Source organism: Nuphar pumila, chromosome 6 (assembly GCF_984573655.1).
Source record: "Nuphar pumila chromosome 6, dmNupPumi1.hap1.1, whole genome shotgun sequence".
Lineage (NCBI taxonomy): Eukaryota > Viridiplantae > Streptophyta > Magnoliopsida > Nymphaeales > Nymphaeaceae > Nuphar > Nuphar pumila.
Window position 1 is genome coordinate 17,873,720 of NC_143254.1, and position 23,507 is coordinate 17,897,226.

The window sequence follows — 23,507 nt, forward strand, 5'->3', positions numbered from 1 at the left end:
TCACCCGGTACGTATTCTTGGATCCTTGACTCCGGAGCTTCTTTTCATATGACCCCTCATGAAAATGCACTTGTTGATGTTTGCACCAATTCAAAGGACTCTTGTGTCTCTACGGCCGATGGAACTTTTTTAAAAATTTCAAGTATTGGTTTTTTTAAAGATTCACAAAATTTTTGTGTTCCAAAAGTAAGAGTTGTTCCTAAACTAAATTTAAACCTATTTTCGGTTTCTCAAATTGCCGACCATGGATGTGAAATATCTTTCTCATCTAATGGTTGCTTTGTGCAGGATCTCCGGTCCGGGAAGCGGATTGGGCAAGGCCATAGAAAGGGAAACCTATATTATATGGACCATTTTGATCTCCCTACAAACTTTTTTTGTTCTTATGTCCAAGAAAAAAACATGGCAACTTGGCATAAAAGACTTGGTCATCCAAGTTATTCCAAAATGTATCTCTTTCCTTTTGGAAACAAATTTTGTAAGGAAAAAGAAATTAATTGCAAAGATTGCATTTTTGGAAAAATGAAGTCTATTCCATTTTCAACTAGAACTTTTCTTTCATCAAGGCCTTTTGAATTGGTGCATTCGGATGTTTGGGGGCCTTCTCCGGTTATGTCTAAAGGGGGTTATTCATATTATGTCACGTTTATTGATGATTTTACTCGGTATGTTTGGATTTATTTCCTTAGTCATAAATCGAAAGTATTTACTTTCTTTAAAGATTTTCATAAAAATGTTCAAAATCAATTTCAAAGTAACATATCTATTTTAAGATCCGATTCCGGTGGCGAATACTTATCTCACGAATTCCAAAACTATTTAACCCAAAATGGCATTTGCCATCAAAAGTCATGTCCTAGGACTCCCCAACAAAATGGCCTAGCGGAAAGGAAACATAGGCACATTATTGAAACCGCTAGAACATTACTTATTTCTAAGAATATTCCAAAGAAGTTTTGGGCCGAAGTCGTCTTAACCTCAATCTATCTAATCAATAGAATGCCCTCTTCTAAGTTAAAAAATGCTTCTCCATATGAAAAACTCTTTAAATTTTCACCCGATTTCAATCGTCTTCGTATTTTTGGTTGCAAATGTTTTGTCCTATCACACAAAAGGGATAAGTTATCTCCAAAAGCAATTGAATGTGTATTTCTAGGATATGGTGAAAATAAAAAAGGGTATAGATGTTATGATTTTAAGAATGATAAATTATATATTTCAAAAGATGTAACATTTCTAGAAGAAGAAAACGGTTTTGATAAACTAGAAGAAACAAATGAAATTGACTATATATTCTTATATGATCTTATTGATGACATACAAGAAGATTTTCTTGAAAACATTGATGATTCTCGTGAGGTATCCCCTCTTGACATAACACCCTCAAATGATAGTGATTCTAATATAAATGTTCATGATAGCGATACCAATATAAATGTTTACTCAAGAAGAAATCAAGAAAATCCTATTAGTGCCCTCGAAAAATACTCTCAAATTTCTGAATCCACCTAGGAACCACAAGTTAGGCATTCTTCTAGAATATCAATACCTCCAAATAGGTTTGTATCCTATGATTCCTTAACTCCCAACTATCGGGCATGTTTAATAACCTTACACTCTTATTTTAAACCGGCACATTATAATCAAGCTAAATCTATACCTCATTGGGTTGAAGCAATGCAAGTTGAACTTAATGCGCTAAAAAAGGCCAATACTTGGGAAATAGTTAATCTACCCTCACACAAAAAACCTATTGGTTGTCGCTGGGTCTTCAAAGTTAAAACTAAAAGCGATGGCTCTTTAGAACGATATAAAGCTAGATTAGTTGCTAAGGGATACTCCCAAGAATATGGCATTGATTACGAAGAAACATTCGCTCCTGTAGCTCGAATGACCAGTGTTAGGACTTTAATAGCTGTTGCATCAACCAAAAAATGGCATATTTATCAACTTGATGTAAAAAATGCTTTTTTAAATGGAAGTTTAAGTGAAGAAGTTTATATGGATCCGCCACCCGGAATAAATCTTAAGCAAGGTCAAACTCTTCGGCTTTTAAAGGCATTATATGGCCTTAAACAAGCTCCTAAGGCTTGGTATGATCATTTCAGTGATATCATGATAAAGTTAGGATTTCACTCTTGTTATACTGACACTGCTCTTTTTGTTAAACATGCAGGTTCTAGTATCGTAATTTTGTTGCTTTATGTTGATGATATGATTATCACTGGGAATGATCAAAATAGTATTATTAATGTTAAAAATATGTTAAAAAATAATTTTGATATGTCTGACTTAGGTTTTCTCAGATATTTTCTTGGAATTGAAGTTGCATATTCTCCTAGAGGATATATTTTGTCACAGATGAAGCTTGCTGCAGATATATGTTCTAAGTCTGGGATTTCCGATAATAAGAAAGTAGAGACTCCCGAGGTTATTAATGCCAAATTGCGGTTGGAGGATGGGGTTCTTCTGGAAGATCCTACACCTTACAGACAACTCATTGGGTCTCTTACCTATTTAACCATCACCAGACCAGATATCACTCATGCGGTTCACTCTGTTAGCCAATTTCAGCATGCTCCTACAACTGTGCATATGAGTGCTGTTCTCCGAATCATCCGCTACATTCAGAATACCATCAATAAAGGGCTATTTCTATCCTCCTCTTCTTCCTTGAATCTTCTTGCTTATACTGATGTAGATTGGGGAGGTAATCCCAATGATCGAGTCTCAACTACTGGTTTTTGTGTTTTTTTAGGAGACTCTTTGATTGCCTGGCGATGCAAGAAGCAACAGAAAGTTTCACTATCATCCACTGAAGCTGAGTACCGGGCTATGGCAACCGCGACAATGGAACTTGTATGGCTTCGCAGTTTGCTTAAAGACATGGGAGTTGATATCACCGAAGCCTCAAAGCTTTGTTGCGACAACAAGAGTGCCATCTATATTGCGAGCAATCATACTTTTCATGAGCGTACAAAACATATCGAAATGGATTGCCACTATGTCCGTGACGAATTCTCGCGAGGAACTATTTCTCTTCCGTATGTCACTTCAGAATATCAGTTGGCGGACTTCTTCACTAAAGCTCTTCCGGCTCCTTGCTTCATGTTTCTTCTTGACAAACTTTCTGTCATCTCCCCGTAAAGTTTGAGGGGGGGTGTTAAAATGTATCTAATATATATATATATATTCTATATATTACAAAATACCCGATAGGGGTAGTTTTGTAATTTCACAATAGTTGTTTTAGAAAACAACTATTTTCAGTTTTCATTTAAATGTATTTTTCTTTTTTTATTTTTTCCTTTTATTTTTTGTATTTTTTAAATAACAAAAAGGGGCTCCAACATAGAGTCGTTGGAGCCCCCAACGGTCACAAATGTGACCGTTGGGGGCTCCCAACGACTCCATGGGAGCCCCCTTTTTGGCTCCCCTTTTGAGGCATTTTGCCTCCTCCTCTCTCCTCTTCCTTTTGTATAAATAGGGGTGATCCCCTTGTATATTTTTCATTCTTGAGATCTTCTCTCTTTTCAATAAGAGGCTTTGTATATTGTTGCCTTCTTAAAGGCTTGTGCTTGTATTGTCCCTTCGTGGACTTGTGATATTGTCTCTTTTTCATTGTTGTATGTGCTTGTATGCACTTTTTATATTTCCGCAATATCTCATTACAATATCTACATCTGATTTCATAAAGCCAGATAATAGACCCTTTTACTATGATTGCTTTAGATTGAAGACCAGAAGCTGAGTACTGGATTCTTGCCTTTCATAGTCGCGGAGCAAGATGTTTGTTCTGAAATCCGTACGTTGGAGAGTTTGATGGAAGATGATGGTGGTGTTTCTGTTGGCACAAAAGGAGACAAGGCTTTGGAGTTTTTACATGATTTTGGGTGGCTTTTGGAGCGGTTTCGCTTGGCATATGACCTACACTTTCCAACCCATCAAAGCTCAGATCCATCCAATTTGAAAATCATGTGGCTTCTGGAATTCTCTGTTGAACATGATTGGTGTGCTGTTATAAAGAAGCTTCTTGATATTCTATTTGATATGAAAATCAGATTTTCCAATTCTTACAGGGAACAGCTTTTAGACGAAGTTGGTCTCCTTCATAGGGCAGTTGGCCGAAACTGTGGACCAATGGTGGAATTCCTTTTGAATTATGTCCCCGGACAGAATATGCTGCCTCTGGCGAATACACTGCAGTCCTTCGCTTCACCTATATTTAGAGTGGATAAGAGAGGACCATCTGGTATTACTCCTCTCCATCTTGCAGCTTCTATTGAAGGTGCAGAAGCAGTGTTAGATATCTTGACTAGTGGCCCTGAAGAGGTACTCCTGGTTTCCTAACATGAAATGCATGATGATCATTCAGTGTTTTTTTTTTCATAGCTTTGTAATTGGTAATGTCTTTTTTCTTTCCTTTTACAGCTTTGGTTACATACTTGGGAGAGTGACCAGGATGAAGCTGGATTCACTCCAGAAGGCTATGCATTGCAGAGAGGCCATGATCACTATGTTCAGCTAATTTTGCAGAAGAGAAACAAGAAATCTACTGTTGGGCATGTAATAGTTGACATGTCAAGTGCTTCTACTACCCCATCCAAAACAGCTCCGGAGTCTTTGGTTAATGAGCACAAGCAGAGGTCTTATGGTTTTGAGATTGACATGAGCAGAACAGATGCACTTCAGTGCAAGCTCTGTGACCGCCAATCTCTTTACCGATTGGGGCGGTACCACACGCCACACTACAGGCCTGCCATCCTCTCAATGGTGGCCATTGCTGCTGTTTGCGTCTGTGTCAGTATTCTCTTTAAAAGCCCTCCTGAAGTCATATTCATTGTGCCCCCTTTCATATGGGATTCACTTGCTTATGGAACCATATGAGATGATGATACCACACGCTACACTACAAGCCTGCCATCCTCTCAATGGTGGCCATTGCTGCTGTTTGCGTCTGTGTCAGTATTCTCTTTAAAAGCCCTCCTGGAGCCATATTCATTGGGATTCACTTGCTTATGGAACCATATGAGATGATGATACCACACGCTACACTACAAGCCTGCCATCCTCTCAATGGTGGCCATTGCTGCTGTTTGCGTCTGTGTCAGTATTCTCTTTAAAAGCCCTCCTGAAGTCATATTCATTGTGCCCTTTCATATGGGATTCACTTGCTTATGGAACCATATGAGATGATGATATACTTATGTGTGCATTACATTTTCTTTCTTTTTGAAGCGCACCCTAGTGAAGTTGTATTCATATATATATTGATAATAATCATATGTATAATAATATGAAAAGCTATTGAAGTCGACCCTAGTTTTTCTTTTTGTTCTTACCTTGCAAACTGTTGCTATGAGCTGTTCTGTCAAAGGCTTTTCCTTTTGTTCTTACCTTGCACCTGCATGCATTTTTCATGCTATGCTGTGAATATGCAAAAATCACTGATATTTTGAGAAATTGTGGTATTCTCAAACAGCCGATATGTGACTGAAAGACCGTTATTTAAAATATCACCTATTTTGAAAAAAACACACCTTTTTTTCCATCGTATTCGAGGAGTCCAGGATTTGCTGGGAATTCAATGTTTTTATTGCAATATCAAGCAATGAAAACAGTTATGTATAATAATATGAAAAGCTATTGAAGTCGACCCTAGTTTTTCTTTTTGTTCTTACCTTGCAAACTGTTGCTATGAGCTGTTCTGTCAAAGGCTTTTCCTTTTGTTCTTACCTTGCACCTGCATGCATTTTTCATGCTATGCTGTGAATATGAAAAAATCACTGATATTTTGAGAAATTGTGGTATTCTCAAAACAGCCAATATGTGACTGAAAGACCGTTATTTAAAATATCACCTATTTTGAAAAAACACACTTTTTTTCCATCGTATTGAGGAGTCCAGGATTTGATGGGAATTCAATGTTTTTATTGCAATATCAATGCAATGAAAACAGTTTTGTTCTACTTTTATATGATTTATATTTTTATGTATAGTAAAGTCTCTTATATGTCTCCCTGTGGTGGGACGTTGCAGGTTCAAAACCCCAATGGTAAGTTGAATAATAACTGGTCGGGGTCTGCTTAACCCCAGCTTGCTTTTCAAAAAAAAAGAAGTAATGTCCAATGCTTGTGAAGGTGTACCCCAAACCACAACATGCATTGTGTCTGCTTGTCATGTTCCCAGCCCTATGGCGCAATAATTTTGTCATAAAACAAGTAACGAGTAGAAAACTTGTTTTGTTCTACATGGTTTGTTTAGTAGGAAACTTGTTTTGAATCATGTGCTTTATGATAACTAAGTTTTTAAAGGGCTCCAAAAATCAATGGCCCACAATGTGCCAAAATTGCATGACTCCAAAGAACACATTTTTTGCATCAGAAGAGAACGATCCAAGCTGAACGCATCTGTGTAGTTAGATAGAGTCACTCACATGATTTCTAGCTCATTGGTCTGTTGTACCTTCATTAGTAGTCAATATTTACCCATATATATAGATCTTACCTGCTGATATGTTTCCAAGTTTTTCATGAGAAAAAGCAAAATTCTCAGAATATCACGGGATTTTCCCTTCCATAGATTTTCCCCGGAATGAGATTTGTGATATTGATCGGACATATACCATCGTGCACAATAAGATGATATTGATTAGAAATGAAATTAAGTTGTCATAATTCCGTAGTGCAAGTTCATTTCATGGTAAATGATGAGAACTATTTAGTGCTAATAAAAAGAAGTACATTGTTTCTGTGTGTGTGCAAGTTCCAAGGGGATGGTGCTTCTACTATCTGCAGAATTGGCTTCAAAGAGAACTACGGATAACCTTCCCACAGAGATCTTGCTCCTCTAAGCGTAAATGCAGCTTCCATAGCCTGCACATTGTCCAAATATATTGTCATTAGGAAAAAATATTGCCAGAAGGAAAGGAAGCCCATTTTCTCCCATACTCTTTTGTGATGCTGTACGCAGTTTCATTGAGTGGATGCCAGCAGGGCTGTCAATAGATTGGGCTAATACGTGTGGGTCCATGGGTCGAGTCTGAGTTTTGATTTTTGTTGGATGTCTGACCCAACCTAGCTCGTGACAAGTATTTTCTATGTATTCTTAAGGGAACATTTATATTCCAAGAAAAATTTAATTTTAGGTCCCATTTCAATGACGGAGAGCGAACAAAACTTGGTTTGTCAATAACCGAGTTATTAGCCAACTCAGTTTGTCATGGTCAGACAAAAACTAGTTTTATAACACTTTTGGTTTTCTGTTAATCCAAGTGGCTAACAAGACCAGGTCTCCTCTTAAAACTTTTAGGTTTTGAGTGTCATTCAAAGGAGAGCATATTGTCTGATTTAGGCTTCTATTTTCTTGAGTGACATAAACCAAAACTTGAACTCGATCCCCGATGGATTTGTTACCCGACGCGGGTTGACAGTCTCAGATGCAGGGAGCCTTTTGTTTGTCAAACAGCCAGAAGCGAAAAAAAATGAACCAATGAAATATGGAATGCGCGGATTGGGATTGCATACTTGGGTTGGAGACAACAATGAGGCCTGAGTTGCCGAAGTGGCAGTTCCATGGGTTGCGGCCGTATGCCTGGTAGTAGAGGTTCATAGCGACGGAAGCGTGGTTGATGAGGGTGTCGGGGAGGCTGCAGGGACAGCCCTTCTGCATCACCCCGCAGTCCACTCCTGGCTGAGAGCACGAGAAGTGGATGTTGTTGAGCAGCGAGCTGTCATCCGAAGATGGCTTCGCCACGCACCATGTCTTCTGCCCTCCTCCTCCATTCTGTTTTCAGTTAATTATACACATCACTCAGTAAAACAGAATGACAGATCTTCACTGATACTGTCAGTGACGGGAAAACAAAAAAAAAACTCACAGCACGTATAGCCATTTTCTGTGTTATCATAATGAAGGCAACAGTGCGTAGGAACAATGGACAATCGTAGTATGGTGAGGTGAGCGTTTTTTTTTTTAACCTAACAAGGTGAATCCCTGCACTATTTTTTGTTTTTTAACCTAGGAAGGTGGCAGGAACACACAGCTGGCGTGTCATAGAAACGTACAAAAAAAAAAAAAAGGGTTCTAGCTAGGCTGCCGCTACTTGCAGAAACTTTAGCATTTCGATGGGTTTAACTATGTGACAAAATATCAGGTGATAGTTTGATTAAAAAAAGGATAATTTTCACCATATTTACATTCAGATTGGCATAATATCAGTAAAATATCGGTAATCTTTTTCAGACCTCGTTCTTTTTATTGTATCTTTCATATTTTTCAAACTGATCTATGCCTACCAAGATTTTGCCAACACAAAAGCGAGATAAAAAAAGTTTTTTTACATAATAATTTCGTGGAAAATTTGCCACTATGCGGTTCTTTTTTCGTATTTTCAGACTTTAAAATTATTTATTTCTACCAATATTTTGTTGATAAAAATGTGCCAAAAAACATTTTCTAGTATCATGACGCTTTCATGAAAAGTTCGTCGCTATGGGAATAAAAGTAACCTTCATAAGGAAGCATGGAAGAAATTAAAATCAAGAAAGCGTGCAAAAAGTTCATAACCTGACCATACGCCACGTTCACCCCAACTTCTGCAAAAGCATAAAAGAGAAAGAATGAGAAAGCATCGCCACCATAGTCAGATATAGCAGTAACAGATCAGTCCCATATGCTTGGGAACTAAAAGAGATCCAAAAACAAGGATTACAAACTAGTAGGAGAGTAAGGATTACCTAGAACAAAGGCTAGGAGTAGCATAAGACCAAAGTTGAAGAAGGGAGGCTGCAGGGCTGCTCTAGTTGCCATTACCAAAGAGAAGAAGTGCTCACAAACTTGAATGGTATTTCCTTGAGCTTGGTGAGAGTGATGTCTCATATGGTGGTGAAGGAGAGGGGGGGTTTAAATAGGAGTACAACCAACGGCTATATTTGATAAGCGTTTCTACCATGTGGGCTTGGTCATGGTGGTAGGAGAATAATATGGAAGGAAGGAGGCGACACTAAAAGGTAACGCACGTGATGGCCTTCCGGTTTCCTCTTGTTTTTTTTTTTCCTATATTTTAATTGGGTTTCAGTTGCGGAATTTAATGTCATGATATAACGTTGTGGGTCAGTTGCGAGCCTTGGGTAAAACTAGTAGTAAAAAACTGACGTTTTTATCGGACCGTTTGTTCTGTTGGTCTACCCGGTGAGGGTTACTTGTGCGTTTATCTTATCATTTAAGGTAAGGTGATTTTCAAACGTCGCAGTAAAAAAATGGTTATCCTTTTTTTTTTTTTTCGTTTTTAGCTGTGGCAAGGGAAAATCCGCCCTCACGGGTTGCACATTAGCAGACTTACGGTTGGTAAAACCATTGCTGTTGTTGTCGGTATCGTTGCAAATAGCCTTTAATTTTGTTTCAGTTCTTTTAATATTTTTAAAAAGGTTAATAATACTTTTAATATTATTTTAATAAATTTTTTACTCAGACAAACCTACCCCAGGCGTAGAGACCTAGCCCTGCTGGCTCAGCCTGCCGTACTTACAATCGCTATCCTGTGATCAACGTAAAACTGGGCTTACCCCTCGACCCTAAGGAGTCGCCAAGCTTCGGCTTAAGCAAGGGGGCGACTTCCCATGGGATTTGAACTTAGGCTGTCCGTCAAAAGGCTTAGGCCCCATCCCAATACGGCAAACCCCTAGGGTCTATTTTAATAATTTTGTTGACAAGTATAATCTGCTGGTTAAAAATTGGTGGATTCAGCTCGATTTGGTTTAGAGTCTGAATCAGCTGATCCTCTGAAATGTTTAGAAAATCGATTTGTCCTTGATGCCAGTTCTGATAACATTGACATAAGCTCTGTTTGGGAGCAGTGACGGGGGATTCACCAAATCTCAAGCGACTCTGTTGATTGGAGTCGCCATTTTGAGAGGAGAGAAGAGCAGTGTTGAGAGGAATATGGTGTTATAAATGGGTGGATTTCAAAAACATGTTGTTGCCAAATCCACCGGTTTCATCACTCTTGTCATCACGGCTCCCAAACAGAGCCTTGGTGACATTCCCAAGTCATCCTTAACAGAGATGGGTGAAGCCTTTGTGGGATAGAAAAAATATTTTAATTAGAAATTTAGGGGTTTTGTTATTTTTTTTTTGTTTCAATTAGCTTATGTACGAAAACTATGAATAATGTTTTCTAAGAATGAGGTTTTTATTTAGTTTTTTGCTAAATAGTATGAATATTTAATTAGGTTTTAGAGTTTATTGTATTTTTTCTGAATAATATTTAGTTTTTTATTTTATTTTTAAATGAGATGGATATTTAATTTAAGTATTTTTGTATTTTTAATTAACATTAAACATGATTATACATGCTTGATTAGAATAAATTCATAATTGATGATGTAAGAATTAGAGTTTTAATTTTATATTTGTTTAAATGACATGAAATTTTTATAGTGTTGAGAGAGAGAGGGATGCACTTGCAACTTTATCCTTGAACCGATACAGTTGAAATTCGGGAGACCAAATCCCCTTTTATGAGTCCGGGTGAAATCACATGGCACAAAAATTGTGCATTAACCACCTGATGGTCCTCCATCAGGCCTTGGGCCACAACTGACAGGGCCTGTCCCCAAGATGGAGGGTGATCAGGTGCTTAATGCACAATGATCTTTTCACCTTTCATCTCCTCTTGTATCTCAACTCCAAGAACCCAAACAGAGGGGTTGCTGGAAATTCAGTGACACAACTTTGTTGCCAATCATTTAGAAGCTTCCAACCATATGTGCTACATTATTTTCTGTACGTGGTTCATCAATATCAAAAAATTTACATGTATATGTGTGTAATGTCATGTGGTTCCTTACCGTACTTGTGATTCGAATTGTGAAGTGATGGGTTGCATGATGTTGGCTTTCCTCATACTTTATCATTTCCTTTCAAATTTTGGTTACTAACTGGGAAGGTCGATATGCATCTCCCTTTGCAACTCTCCTTTCCCCCTTTCTGCTTGTCTTTTCCCTCTTGTTTGCCTGTTCTTCGCCCTTATTCCTTGCCTGTTTTCCTCCCCTCCCATTCCTCTCGTTCTTGTTCATCATCTCCAATAAGGCCGAGAAACGAGATGAGCGGCTCATGGCTTGGCTCATGGAGCTCGTTAAATGGGCTCGACAAGCTCGAATGTGAACAATGTTTGGCTTGGATCAGGTCACATACCATAGTTAATTAATAATAAATATATTTTACATATATTATATATCATAGAGTGAAGATGGTTGAAGTGTTTAGCTTGCAGCAACATGTTTCAAGTTCAAATCCTATTGCTATTGTTTGAAGCAATTATTTATTTTACAAATGAATTAGTTTGAGCTATTGGCTTAATAGATTTAGGGTCGAAATTCTATTATTTTTAACTTTAAAAAGATATATTTTTTAAAAACTGTGGTGATTAATGGTGTGTGTGTGCGTGTGCTCCCACACTATATTATCACTTCAAATTTCTTATGCTTGAATGCGTTGCTTTCGCTGATAGTTTTGGGGCATAAACCAGGATTATGGTCCAGTTCCACTTTCTAGGTTCACAAGATTGGCAAGTTGCTCCTTTTGTTTCGATCTACTTTTGGCTTTCTCAACATGTAACTTCTCATACTTAAGGTGTGTTCTTTTTATTTCCTTGAAAATTCAATTGTGATTCTTTCTGTTGGTACTGAAGCTTGAAGTTTATAACTGGTGATGTTAGTTTCTATTATTTGATAAATTATTTAACAGAATAAGGAAATGGTGATAATGATGGTAGATTGGTTACTAATCAAACATGCATTGTATTTCACACATTATCACACATGGGGACATGTTAAATGGGCATGCATTCAGTTTTCTGATCTTTTTATTCATAATTTGATGCAGAAAATAGCATTGGAAAGTTCTGTAGAGGGTAATAGTTGGAGACCTATCTTTACTGTGATGTCCTCTTGGGCTGTACATAATTCGAGGACAAAATGTTGGTCTTTTTTGGACAACTGGTACAAGCTGTTGTCATACTTAACTTGTATCATCTTTTTTTAAAGAAAGGTAGTAAGAGCAGAATTGGTGTTCAGGAGTGATGAGATATCACACCCACCGTATCTGCATTACAAGAGCAGCAAAAAACAGCAAAACTGAACAGCCTATGCCACAGCAAACAGGGCACACCAGAAATCAGAAAACAGAGATTAAGAGACACTACAAAATAAAACAAAGCTTACAGAAAAATGTGAACTGATCACAGTGGTCACGTTCACTATGTGATCGCTATGCTCCTCCCAATCCAATCTAGTAAGCAGCCTAGCCATTTCCTCCTGGCCTTCTCCGGTACTTCACATTTCAGCTGGTTGAGAAGGACTGCTTGGTCACTATGCAGACCCTGAAAAATTCGTTGGTTTCTCAAATTCCATAGAAGCTTCCGTGCCATAAGAGTCCAAACTCTCCAAATAAATTTCCAGCACTTACCTCTTGGATTCAATTGTGCTGCAATCAAAACACCTCTAGAGAAGCCGAAGCTGTCACAATCACAGTTTCTCTCTAAGCTTGATTCAACATGTACATATAGGTACACTTCCAAAACAGGTGTGAGAGTGATTCCTCCTCTCATCTACATAGCACACATCTGCTTGTAAGGTGGATCCGCCGATGCTTAAGCCTGATTTTTGTGTTAGCATTCACTTGCAAGACTTAAAGAGATCCCCTTAGAAGGAGGCACCCACCCATAATGCCTTTTTTGGAAGTCATTGTTACTGCCCGATTTTTAGGAGACACCTCAAGATTCACTCTTCAAATCTCATAAGCCACCACAATGCCTATAGAGGGCGATTTCAGCTTGTGCGTGGTTCATTATGTTGATGTAGAAGCTTGTGATTGAATATTGTCCACATTAGAACCAAGAAGATCCACCCAACGGAGCCCATATAGGGTGTGTCTAATTAGAGGAACAGGTTGGGACATCCCTCCCTCTCTAGATGTTTGTCAAGTTAATTAGGTAGAGTCTAATTAATTTTTTTTTAATTAATTGAAACTATTAATTAGAATAAAAATCATGACAAAGTAGTTTAATTTTATTATTTAGGACTCTACTCTAGAACCTCATGCTACATATAGAGGTCTGGAGAACTCCTACGAAATAAAGTTGATTCTCTCTCTCTCTTTTTTCTCCAGACATCCCTACCCTCATTAATGTCTCTTTCTCTCTATTGTCTCTCTCCTCACATTTTTCTCTCTATCGTCTTTGAGCTCACACATGGATCAGACCCATGGATTTGATCGTTCACCTCTGCTAAGGGCTCAAGCACTTCTCATATCCTCAAATTGCAATGAAGCACCTCCTTACCTGCGAAAGCTAATATAGAAGCTCTGCTAGCCATGGTTCTGCTAAAATTGGGAAGATTGAGAGAGGTCTATAGCGATTTGTAGTATTATTTAGTAAACCGTCACACGTAAATCGTTATTTGAATCAAGACTAACTTGTCGGGGGCGTATCTCCCTAACCAAAGGTCAAATTTCCGATCTGTAAAAAGTGACATCTTCGTTATTGAGTCTAGTTTATTTTTGACAATTTTCACAAATTTTTATGGTCATTTCATACTTGTTTTTGTTAAAAAATCAAGACTCTGTCACACTATATATCATTTGAGTTACTCAGGTTTTTTGTTCATTTTGCAAGAGTCATATCTCCCCAACGGGAGATCATTTTTCAAATCTGTAAAAAGGGTTTTCTTTCTTTATTTAGTTAGTTTATATTTAGAAATTTTTATGACTTTATAAACTCATTTGATATTTCAAATCTGTTAAAAACTGGAACTGGTTACAAAATTTTAGGTTCTGTAACAGGTTCATTTCCTGAAATTGAACGGTAACTTTCAGAAGTCACCATTTTCAAACCAGAAAAAAAAAACAAAAAAATTGTGAAAAAGGGTGTTACAAAAACCTTTAGCAAAAAAACAACTGAAGGAAACGTGAGCACCATGATTAAACAAAACACTTTATTGCGCCGGGGGAAGCCTCAAAACCCCCCTCCTGTAAGGGCAAAATCTCTGAATCAGGCTCCACAACTCATCAAGTTGAACCATGCTACAGTCAGTGTGCAGGTCAGTCGATGCTTGATGTAGCAGTGTAGGATTGTCTGTTAGATATGCACAAAAGTAGAAAGAGAAGGGAGAGAGAGAGGGTTGATGTTCATGGCCTTCTTTAGGAGGGATTCCTTTCTCGGATAATCCTACAGCGCATCAAGTTGAATGATGCTACCCATGCTGAGAAGAGCCCCCAAAGCCCCCTCCTGTAAGGGCAAAAACTATGCTACTCACGCTGAGAGGAGCCCCCAAACCCTCCTCCTGTAAGAGAAAAAACTCTGAATCAGGCTCCACATCTCATCAAGTTGAATGATGCTATCCACGCTGAGAAGAGCCCCCAGACCCCCCTCATGTAAGGGCAAAAACTATGCTACCCACGCTGGGAGGAGCCCCCAAACCCTCCTCCTGTAAGGGCAAAAACTCTGAATCAGGCTCCACAACTCATCAAGTTGAATGATGCTACCCACGCTTGGAGCAACCCTCAGACCACCCTTCTGTAAGGGTAAAAACTCTGAATCAGGCTCCAGAACTCTTCAAGTTGAATGATGTTACTCACGCTGGGAAGATCTCCCAGACCCCTCTCCTGTAAGGGTAAAAACTCTGAATCAGGATCCACAACTCATTTAGTTGAATGATGCTACCAACGCTGGGAAGAGCCCCCAAACCCTCCTCCTGTAAGAGTAAAAACTCTGAATCAGGCTCCACAACAGTCAATGTGCAGGTCAGTCGGTGCTTGATGGAGCAATGTTGGATCTTTTGTTGGATGTGCACAAAAGGAGAAAGAGAAAGAGTGAGAGGGTTGATGTTCATGGCCTCCTCCAGGAGAGATTTCTTTCTCGGATAATCCTGCAGTGCAGAGACTGAGTCTTAAATAATCATCTTCGGGGCACTTAAGTCTTTACAACCACTCCTTTTCTAGAATCGTCATTTTTTTTTGCATCAATGGAAGAGAGGGTACTTAAGTCTTTGCAATTACATCAAACTCCAATGCTAATTAATGCTGACAAACATGGGGATACGAGATGCACATGTTTAAATACGTGGCGCTCTTTGGGAACCCCGAACATGAGATGGAGCTACCGGCCCTGTTCGGGGAAGGGGGGGGGACATATAACCTGCTTGGATCTGGAACAACGTCACTATTGATGAACATGTGCTCGATCTCACGTCATCACAAAGAAATAGGCAAAAGACCTGGTGTGTCGCCAAGCCTTCTTCAGACGATGACACTCTCCGCAGGAACTTCAACTTTTCATGCTCTCAACCCCACGTCAATTGCCGGGCGTTGGCGAAAGGCAGCCCCTGCTTTTGGCCCGACACCCTAATCAACCATGCTTCTGTTGCCATGAACCTTTACTACAGCTCCAGCGGAAGGAACGCATGGAATTGCTACTTTGGAGGCTCTGCTCTTATCACCGCCACGGACCCCAGTAAGAGACTCCAACACCAATATCTCTGCGATCCCTGTCGTCGGCAGATCAGCTGATATGCCAAATCACTGATCTTCGGTGTTTTGGCATCGTAACCAATCATTTAAGCGATCAATGGCGGGCCGCCAGTGTGGATGCACAATGAAAGAATGAGGATCAGATGCAATCACATAACACAAATGCAATCTGCTGCAGCACCTGAGCACCCTCCATATCCTGTTGTACAGATGCGGGGCCTAACGGCAGATGAAGGGTGGTCAGGTACAGAGATGTGAATGCACCTGATCTGGACTTCACAATGAACGGCGGTGATGATGATATCAGAACGCTAAAGATCGGTGATTTGGCATATCACCTGACTAACTGAAAGTTCTAGAAGATTTTTAATAGCAGGTATTTGGTTGCCGACATCTTTCGCCATTGCTGAAGCTGAGCTTTTGACAAATCATTCCTGCATGTGCAGGTTATGCTGGATGCGTCTATGCATAGATACATGTCAAAAGGAGGAAGAATATAATAGGATTGGTGTTTCAACAATAATCATTTTGATACATTGCTGATTCTTTCGCTGGTTTGTATGCTGCTATTTATGCTATTGTGCTTTTTAAAGAAGGAAAATCTATTTTACTTGCTGTTCTACAAATGTTTCATTATCTGATGAATGAGAAAGTCCATGGCCAAAGCCAAGTCGAATGAGACAATTGGATGGTTAGGTTACAATATCATGATTGAGGGATCCTAAGTTCAAATCTCACAGGGTTATCGTCTGGCTTGACTAATAAAAAGAACAAAAAAAAATCTCATGCATATAACAGACCAGCGCGGCTAGGTCTCTGATGCGGTGGGGAGTTTCTCCGTGTAAAAATACAAAAAAGAAAAAAATCTCAAAACCATACTCGAACTTGATTTGGCTGATGTTTCTTAGGCTTTTCAATCTCCAGCCGAGGATTATTCAGCAAACTGGGCGAGAATTAAATCCAATACAAACTCACCAAAATAGATTTAACCAATGTCTAGTGTAATTTTTATATGAAGTTGTAGGATCTGGACCTGAATTTAGGAAAACCCAAAGTCCACCCTTGACCCAAACACATTATATTTACCCCCGTCCCTTACAATTTTTTTCTACATGATAATATACATTTGGTAAATAACATGGATCTGAGTTATGATCTTGAATCCATAACCATCAGATAATCGTGCAGAATCAATTAGAATAGATTGAGAACCTACAGTGTAAAGATGTGATTATAACAAGAAAAAACTTTAAACCTGATCCACTTAAAGAAGCTAAAACTGCGTATCAGGCAGGATCACAAGGATCCATTTCTGAAAAATTTGACTACACCTAGGGAAGGCTTGATTTGTCTCATGAATTTGATCAAGATAAGCTTGAACAAAGGATGCAGGGAGATTAAAGCTGAGATATTCCACTTTCTTTGTTTGTTTTAAGATACTCTAGAAAATTAGAATGGATTTCGTAGACTTGGAAGGTCCAGGTTTTAATATAATAGATGTTGTAATTGTACTGTATTCCCCAAGTACAATTGGCCATATATGAGATGTCCCCATGAACCATTCAGAGAGTCCAGTAGTAGCTAGGAGCTCATCTATATTTTCATAACCTAAGAGTCCGTTCCAATCCCTCATATCTCAGATTGGAGGTATCTTGACCACAGAACCTCAGATCTGAGATCCAAGGATCTCTAGGCCACCCCCACAATAGGACTTTAAATCCGTGGATTAGTGGGGTTTTCGCATAAAGACATGGGCCCTATACCTTGATCCACTTGTTTGCATATCTCAATAGTGAACCACAACCATCGACCCGCACTAATGTCACCCCTCTTGTGATATCTCTTTGTTACAAATTATTTTGATCAAATCTGATATCGTAAATGAAGTGAACTCGGTGTGATCGATTTGATAGAAATTCACTTAAGAATAGGGTTTTTTTCAGCAAAAAAATATAAATTTTTAATCATAAGATTTTGGTGTTTTTACTTTTTACAGCCATTGATATGTTAATCATAATCCTGCACATATGTTAAATCCCAACGTTTAAAATATCGATCTTTATAAAATGAAATGAATCATGACAATCTCATCTGCCAGGCCAGATTTGATGAAGAAAACCTACAACAATGTGAAATCTCGCAAGGGATACGACATTAGGGAATGAATATAGGGATGATCCCCTCCCCTAGTAGAAGAGGGCATGACTTGACATGTAAATACCCCGCAGGTATGGCAGGCTGAGACAGCATGATCAGGTCTTCGGATCCGATACGGTTTGTTCAGGTTACAAATTTTTTTTTAAGTTTGTGTATATTTATTTCACAAGTAGAGTGAATTTGAACGAGTCATAAGGCACAACATGTTCTCCCATCAATCACTTCTCATCAAATTTCAAAAGGGAAAAAATTGGATTTTAAAATCAAATCCATTGAAAACAATTTCTTAAACCCAAAACCTTCCACATCTACTTTGGTCGAGTATCAACCGTTTGGGTTTGGTTTGGACCCAGGTAAAACCAGACCCAGACCTGATTTGATATGATGGTACCAGGTCCGGACCTGGGTCCAATCATAAGAGAAACCATACTCGGATCCTATAAGAATTACATGAACTAGACCCGGTAAAATAATATTTTTTTATCTTTTTTACATTGAAAAATTGCAGATCTTAGTTGGAACTCGGGTCGAGCCTGAGTTTGGTATGAAATTTCGCATACCATACTCAACTTCATATATTAATCTGATATTTATCACTAAATCCTAACCCTATAGAGTTTGGTACAGGTTGGGCCCTAGTCAAATCTGGCCCATTGATACCCTTAAGGTGGGGTGGGATGAGAAAATCACAGCTGAGAAAGTGGAAGTGATTGTTGGTCACAATGTCGTCCTTGTGACCAAGAATCACAGGATTCCAGGGAGGACCATTCGTAGATGAAGATTACGATTGCAGCTTGCATTTTCTCATGTTTTATTAAGGGTTTGTTTGTTTCATGTAACCTTCATGAGAAATTGCTAAGCTAGCATCTTTTTCTGTTTTTATTCACCAGGAGTGAAACAAACATCTTTTATTTTTCTTTCTCATCATCAGTAAAACAAACATCAAATAAGTGTCATGGTAGCATAAATAGGCTCCAAATTTTCCTATCACCTGCCACTTTTCGTAACTCTCTCCTTTGAAAGCACAAAAAATCTAGTCCTTGATGGGTTTCATCCTAACTGTCCAATCAAGCAGACGTCTAGAATTAGATCAGTAGACCAACCCTAACGGTTGATTGACTGAGATTCAATGTAGGATGGAACCCATATTGTGTCAAAGGACTGGATCACTACTTACATTATATTTTGAAATTTCTTGAGCATGGTGTACCATTCAGAAGATCTCATGGGGCATTATATTTTGAAATATCTTGAATTTGCTTTGACAAATTACTTTCACCATTCAAATTCATTTATCTCCCTTACATTGTGCAACATGTAATGCACTCTCAAGTATGTACACTATTGCCCTTCCTGTTCCCATTTTGCTGCTCTTATGTTCATTATGCAGAGATTTAGAAATTTTGCTGAATCTTCTTTGATGCTTGCCAGTTTTGGGATTCTCAGACTTATTATGAATAATGTGTATTTCAAATGATAAGTAAATACGACCAGCATGTCAACTTCTAATTCTTGCATCCTTGTACTGCAAATACTTGTATTTGTTCCATTGATAGGTTTAGTTCCTAAGATTGTCCGTTTATGTTCTAATCTATCATTTCCCTTGAAACAGATGTCCACTGGTCCTGAATCCCGCCAAGTTATGGGACCAGCAAGCCCGTCACAAATTAAAAACTTCACACTCTGTCAGCATTTGCAAGAAGTTCACTCACGTATCACATCCATGGTGTTGAGCCTGCCAGCTGTTGCTGCTGAGGTTCTATCTCCATCTTTGGGTGCTATATATGAAGTTGCCTGTGATTCTTTAACCACATTATTTCAAGCCATGGTAGATCGCCTTGAGAGCTGCATCTTGAAGATTCATGAACAGAATTTTGGGGAACAGGGTATCGATTCTGCAGTGGATAATGTACCATCCAGTTACATGGATGAATTGCAAAAGGCCATAATTCACTTCAGAACTGAGTTCCTATCTAGATTGCTACCTTCATCACTGTCAAACGCTGTTGGCACAACTACGGAGACAATCTGTACCAGGCTTATCAGGAGAACGGCTTCTAGAGTTCTTGTATTCTTTGTCGGACATGCGGCTCTTGTGAGGCCTCTTTCAGAATCAGGCAAACTTAGAATGGCAAAGGATATGGCAGAGCTGGAACTGGTGGTGGAGCAAAATTTATTCCCAGTTGAACAGCTAGGTGCACCATATCGTGCTCTTCGAGCTTTACGGCTTGTTATATTTCTGGAAACATCCCAGTTGGTTGCATCGCCACTTCTGCAAGAACTACCTCCTAGTGTAATTCTTCTTCACCTTTATTCTCGAGATCCAGATGATTTGCAGTCACCAATGCAGAGAAACAAGCTTACCCCTTCCCAGTACTCACTATGGTTGGATTCCCAAGGTGAGGATCAGATATGGAAAGGAATCAGAGCCACGCTGGATGATTATGCTGCTAATGTTAGGAGTAGGGGGGATAAAGAATTCAGCCGTCTACCCTCTTATGCTCCAAATAGGCTCATCCTTGGTTGGAACTGCTCTACCTTCACACGAAACCTGAGAGCATTATCTTGTAAACTACCAACACTGAAAAGTATCATTTTTTTGCCATACTTCGATATAAGTGATATCATCGGTATGATTTGGTGTCAGTTTACACCGACCATGGACTAGGCACATGTTAATGGGCCCTATCAATCTCGCATGGCTTGTACTCTTCGATAGGTTTGTATGTTACTCCTTTTCTTTTTCCTTTTTTCTTTTTTAGTTGTTTCTTTCTCTTGCTGAATACAACTTTGTGAATTGGTGGTGTGCTTTTGTGGTGTTTCAAGTCTGGACTAGATCTGGTCACTGTTGCAAAATGCTTGGGGACATGGGGCTTCTTGTTGAACTTGTATGATAAATGTTAACGTTTTTTAGTACAATTTCTTTGTGTTATGGGACCCAATACATTTTTATATTCTTAATCTCCTTGGCAACCAATAACTTTCCGACTGGTTTTGCCTCAGCTTTTGAGTTTTTGTTTGGAATAAGAGTTGTGTGCCACCTTTGTGCTTGGGTAAATCATTGTTATTGTGAAGTAAGAAACAGTAAACTAACAGTGCCTGTTTCAACTGTTTCTTTATCACTGATTTTGAGATCGACTGATGCTGCTGATAAAACAGTTGCCTTCTATCCTATGTTTAGGGCTGCACATGAGGCTAAGAAAACTTAAGCCTGGGCTGTTCAAGCTAGGTTTAATTAGATAGGGGCCTGTTTGTGCTCAGCTCAAGCTTAAGAGGTTTTGTTCAAGCTCTGCTTGTGGATTAAAACCCATGCTCGAATTTGGGTTGGCTCAGCTTGTTCAACTTAAACAGGCTGAGCTCAAGCTGGAGCATGAATATAGGAACAATCACCCATCTTACTGATAGATATCAATCTTCAGAAGTTTAAAAACAGTAATAAGTGAGTTCAACTGCTATTCATCAAACATCCAAGACTGAAAGGGAGAACAGAAAAGAAAAGAGAGAAAAAAAACAGGAAGCAAATGGGAGAAGGGCAAAGGACAGGAAATCGTGGGTACCTTTTGCTGCCAAAAACTCTTATTCATGTCATAAACTGCTCCTAGCCATCAAAGATCAGTGGTCATACAAAATTGGCACGTCTTCTAGTTGTTTTGGTCAAGGTTGTAAGTATTGTATTGTTATTCGTATTGGTCGTGCCCAAAATAAGATCTGTATCGTATCATAAAAAATCATAAATTTTTAATAAAAAATATATAAAATTTATAAAAAATTAATAAAAATTAAAAAAAGATTTCACGACTCTTGGGATGCATGGATACCTCTTTAATGAGCTATACACAAATGAAAAAGTCACCTTTAAGAGGTCTTTAAAACCCAAAAAAATAAAAATTATGATTCGACTAATTTTAAAGTATGGTCTTGTATCGTATAATACATTCGATACCAATATGATGCACACTGATGTCATGATATGAGTGTGTATCGTTTGCCCATAGTAATGATATGTATTGTATCATATATGGTACGATACAACATTGGTTTTGGTAGACAAAGAACATCTTTGTCCCTCATTCATAGCCCTAGACACTTACTGTTTTCTTTTGCATTGACAACTTCTTAAACGTGGACAATCAATTTTCTGAAAACAATGGTCCAAATTTTATATGGTTTAGTATAAACTAACTAGCCAAAACCTGTTCAAACTTAAACAGATTGTACTTGAGTTCTGCTCATTGGGCTTTGCTTATTTAGTTAGGCCTGGTATTAGGCTCAAGCTCCGCTTGTTTACATAAATGATCAAGCCCAAGCTGCACCGAAACGAGCCTAACTCAAGCATGTCACACCAGTCTTGGCTTGTCTTGCAGCTCTACCTGTGTTTCAGGATAAGTTCTCAATTATAGTTACCCGCCTGTAGGCGTTGTTATTATGCCGATTGTGATATTGCAATCAGCGAAAGGCCTATTACTGGTTGTAAGATCTGTTACAGGCTTTGGCTTGTGGAGTTGAGGTACACTGATACGTAGGCTTAACTGCAATGTTCAACTCAAAGAAATTCATATTGTCAGGATTCCCAGATATTAATGTCATTGGTCGCATTTTGTTTGAGGTTTTTGCCAAGTCTTTCTTTTCTTTTTTATGACCAAGGAACACTCACCAAGAGCCTGGTCACTTTAGGGTGTGTTTGATTGCTTACAATAGAACATAATCTGTTTTGTAACAATTGTATTACGTCCAATATTTGGTACAACTAGATAAGGAGTTGTGTGCCTTGTGTTTAGCGTTTGATTTTTATGTTGTATTGTCAACTTGAATAATTATGGATAATGGATTAGATAACTTTGTTTTGGATAGTACGACTTGATCTGCCCAATCATATGAGTGTTTTAACATGTTTATTATGAATTTTAACTACATATATGAATTTTGGATTAGATCTAAAGACTAAAAAATTATAAATTTTAGATAATTTGAGAAAAAAATAAGAATTCATATTTTTTTGATATATAAATGCTTTGATCAGTGTCATAGTGGATCTAATTATGAAAGTTGATAAAAAAATTAAAAATTTTGCCCCAAATATGTATCTCAAACTGGATCCAAGTAAGAAAAATATTTAAATTTTGGTTAATTTGAGAAAAATAAGAATTTATATTTTTATATACAAATATAAAAATCATAAATAAATTACAAAATCCTAAAATACAAGAAAATAAATCATAAATAAAAAAAATCCTAAACTACAAGAAAACAAACTATAAAAATCAAACAACCATAAAATTAAATATAAAAAGCCCTAATTCAAACTCTAATCAAAGGAAAAGCAACTCTAATCAAATACAAGAAAAACCTAATCAAATTAAGTATAAGAAATCATAATTAAAATTTTTTAATTCAAAGCCCTAATAAAAAACTTAATCAAATAAAAGGAAAGCCCTAATCAAATTAAATATTAAAAGCTCTAATTAAAGATATTTGACTCAAAACCTATATCAATGAAAATCAAAGAAAAAAACCCTAATCATATAAAAACCTTAGTTAAAGAAATTTGATTAAGAGCTCTAATTAAAGAAGAACGAAGAAAGAAAAAGGGGAATAGAGAGAGAGAGAGGGGAAGGAAGAAAAGGAGAGATAGAGAGAGAAGGGAGAGAAAGAAGAAAAAGGAGAGCAAGAGAGATAGAGAGAGAAACAAAGAAGAGGGAAGAACAAAGCAAACAGAGAGAGAATTTCTTTCGTCGATGTTGGCCTCACTGCCCAAACACTGCATAATATATATATATATATATATATATATATATATATATATATATATATATATATATATA

General features: G+C 38.0%; 3 protein-coding genes across 4 annotated transcripts in view; 2 read left to right on the forward strand and 1 right to left on the reverse strand.

The window, feature by feature from the left end:
• The window catches only part of LOC149834161 (squamosa promoter-binding-like protein 1), a 41,177-nt gene extending 35,857 nt beyond the window's left edge, over nt 1-5,320 (forward strand). For both annotated transcript variants that reach the window (XM_090011262.1, XM_090011261.1), the window contains exons 10-11: nt 3,733-4,332; nt 4,432-5,320. In XM_090011262.1, coding sequence (XP_089867388.1) covers nt 3,733-4,332; nt 4,432-4,887 — 1,056 coding nt within the window. In that variant the 3' untranslated portion in view covers nt 4,888-5,320. The remainder of the gene's footprint in view (nt 1-3,732; nt 4,333-4,431) is intronic.
• A 1,464-nt stretch (nt 5,321-6,784) lies between these two features.
• LOC149834162 (major pollen allergen Ole e 10-like) lies at nt 6,785-12,610 on the reverse strand. The gene is made up of 4 exons (XM_090009292.1): nt 12,469-12,610; nt 12,101-12,201; nt 7,527-7,785; nt 6,785-6,875 (listed from the first exon to the last, which is right to left on the reverse strand). Exons 1-4 carry the CDS (start codon nt 12,608-12,610, stop codon nt 6,850-6,852), a joined length of 528 nt encoding a protein of 175 aa, XP_089865418.1. The 3' UTR covers nt 6,785-6,849.
• Nucleotides 12,611-19,297: 6,687 nt separating this feature from the next.
• LOC149834163 (conserved oligomeric Golgi complex subunit 5-like) lies at nt 19,298-20,240 on the forward strand. Its single transcript, XM_090009293.1, is given in 2 exon segments — nt 19,298-20,169; nt 20,171-20,240. Coding segments are annotated over 2 exon segments (942 nt in total).
• Nucleotides 20,241-23,507: the final 3,267 nt, after the last annotated feature.

Coding starts and splice junctions, on each gene's coding strand:
- LOC149834162 (XM_090009292.1), bottom strand. CDS start 12,610: ATGAGAGGAGGAATCACTCTCACACCTGTTTTGGAAGTGTACCTATAT. Junction 7,786..12,100: donor GCTCTTGTAATGCAGATACG/GTGGGTGTGATA, acceptor AACTGAAAACAG/AATGGAGGAGGAGGGCAGAA. Junction 6,876..7,526: donor CATTGTTGTCTCCAACCCAA/GTATGCAATCCC, acceptor GACAATGTGCAG/GCTATGGAAGCTGCATTTAC.